At 47.2% G+C, this 2,500-nt stretch overlaps 1 protein-coding gene across 1 annotated transcript in view; it reads right to left on the minus strand.

Moving 5' to 3' along the window:
* magi2a (membrane associated guanylate kinase, WW and PDZ domain containing 2a) overlaps positions 1 to 2,500 on the minus strand; it is a 311,406-nt gene that overhangs the window by 8,192 nt on the left and 300,714 nt on the right. Inside the window, exon 22 of the mRNA XM_062517478.1 lies at positions 1,765 to 1,903. Within this exon, the coding sequence (XP_062373462.1) occupies positions 1,765 to 1,903 (139 nt within the window). The remainder of the gene's footprint in view (positions 1 to 1,764; positions 1,904 to 2,500) is intronic.

Raw genomic sequence — 2,500 nt, forward strand, 5'->3', positions numbered from 1 at the left:
ACTTAACACCACACCACGCCACGCCACCCACAGCACACACCAGAGGAACGGGGTGCAAGCCGTGTTACGAACCGTGTCTTTGGAGTGGCCCGTTAGGAGGAAATAGGGGGTGCCATGCGGGTCACTTTGCATGCACATGGAGAGATTGGAAGGTACCATTCCTATAAGAGGGGAAGTAACAACCTAGAGGCGTCATTAGAGTGGGAACAGAGACGCTGGTGAGGTTAACAGACAGCAGCAGGTTAGTCACACAGAAGACAGCAGACTCACAAGGCAAGAAGAAGAAGAAGATAAGGACACTACGCAGGCTGGTTTGGAAGAGAAGGACACTACGCAGGCTGCTTTGGAAGAGAAGGACACTACGCAGGCTGCTTTGGAAGAGAAGGACACTACGCAGGCTGCTTTGGAAGACCAGAGGACCCCCGATTGGAATGATTGGACAAAGTGCAAAGTCTGACTAAAGCGAATTTAATCGCTTGGCAAAAATCACTTTGCTCGTAGAACAACTTTTTTGGGCAAGACCTTGACCACAAACACTGACGAGTGAAGTCAATGGTCACACATGTCACACAACAGTTTTAATTCATAAAGGAGAACTGTGCTTGTTGATAGACTTTGCAGTTTGTCCAGCATTTCAATTAGGGCCCCAAGACCTGGTCTACAGGAAAACATGGATGGGGAAGGTTTACTCATCCAAATATAAACCAGTCTGAGATTAGTGTAGATTAGGCTAGGTAAGGGCTAACCTTTAATCCAGGCCTTCAATCTTCCAATCCAGACTTGTAGCTATGTTAGCTATTGGCTGAGATAGACTATATATCGAAAAATTGCTTCATTTACAGAGGCATGCTTTTATTCAGATGGTGACATTGAAAAGTGGAATTAAGAAAGACAGAGAAATCCACCTTAGATAGACTAAGAGAAGTTACATGTGCCTGTTCTGTTTGGACACAAAAAGAGTTACATGATGATTCATGACACACAGATGATGCAGAATATTCCAGATTACACCAGAAGAGAGTGCAGATTACTGTAGGAGTGTGTTTTTACACAGACAGGAAATTGATGCAATGTGTTTAATTGAATTCAGTTAAAGAAGAACATGGTGTTAAGTTGTAGAGAGAGTGAAGTGAAATTGTTGCAGCACCATAGCCCCCTAAGGCTTACGCTGAGAGGGAAAGAAGTGTGTGTGTGTGTGTGTGTGTGTGTGTGTGTGTGTGTGTGTGTGTGTGTGTGTGTGTGTGTGAGAGCGTGAGTGTGTGAGTGTGAGTGTGTGTGTGTGTGTGTGTGTGTGTGTGTGGAGCCAGGTTAAGTGCTGTGTTTGGGTGGCTTACCATATCCCAGCATCTAGCCCGTGCCTGTGTGTGTAAGTGTTTGTATGTGTGTGTGTGTGTGTGTGTGTGTGTGTGTGTGTAGAGTGAAATGAATCGCTGTGCTTGGGTGGCTTACCATATTCCGGCACCTGGCCCGTGCCTATGTGTGTGTGTGTGTGTGTGTGTGTGTGTGTGGAGTCAAGTTAATCGCTGTGCTTGGGTGGCTTACCATATTCCAGCATCTAGACCGTGCCTGTGTGTGTAAGTGTTTGTATGTGTGTGTGTGTGTGTGTGTGTGTGTGTGTAGAGTGAAATGAATTGCTGTGCTTGGGTGGCTTACCATATTCCGGCACCTGGCCCGTGCCTGTGTGTGTGTGTGTGTGTGTGTGTGTGTGTGTGTGTGTGTGTGTGTGTGTGGAGTCAAGTTAATCGCTGTGCTTGGGTGGCTTACCATATTCCGGCACCTGGCCTGTGCCTCTCTTGAGCAGGAGGCGCACGCGTCGCCCTCCCGACTTGATGAGCTCGATGGCGCGGCCGTGGGTCATGTCCCTGGTGGTCTCCCCGTTTATCTCGATGATCTGGTCTCCAACCTACACACACACACACACACACACACACACACACACACACACACACACACACAGAGGAAGAGAAGAGGGTGAACTGAAGGGGTGAGATGGGGGAGGATAAAAGAGTGCATGATAAGTGTGCATGATAAGTGGACATCACGTGTGCTCAGAGAGAGAGGAACATAGCTGTTGCATTAGCGTGTGTGCAGTATATGTGTGTGTGTGTGTGTGTGTGTGTATTGTGTTAACTGGATGAGACTCGGTGTGGGTGTGTGATTGGATGGGAGAAACTATGTGTGTGGGTGAGTGTGGGTGTATGCCAGTGTGTGTGCAAGCATGGACATTACTGGCATTAATGTAGGACTGGATAGAAATGATGTGTGTGTGTGTGTGTGTGTGTGTGTGTGTGTGTGTGTGTGTGTGTGTGTGTAGTAGTAGTAGGCTACAGAAGATTTGTGTGGGAGTTGCGTGGGTGATTGTGCAGGAGTATGGAGAGCTATATGATTTGACCGTGTAGTCAACACTAATTCATTCCACTCCCTATGCCCATTAATTCCTGGAGCCTACACAATTTCTCTCTCCACCTAAAATGAATCTCACACACCTGAAATTCATCAA

This window comes from Sardina pilchardus, chromosome 17, assembly GCF_963854185.1.
Source record: "Sardina pilchardus chromosome 17, fSarPil1.1, whole genome shotgun sequence".
Lineage (NCBI taxonomy): Eukaryota > Metazoa > Chordata > Actinopteri > Clupeiformes > Clupeidae > Sardina > Sardina pilchardus.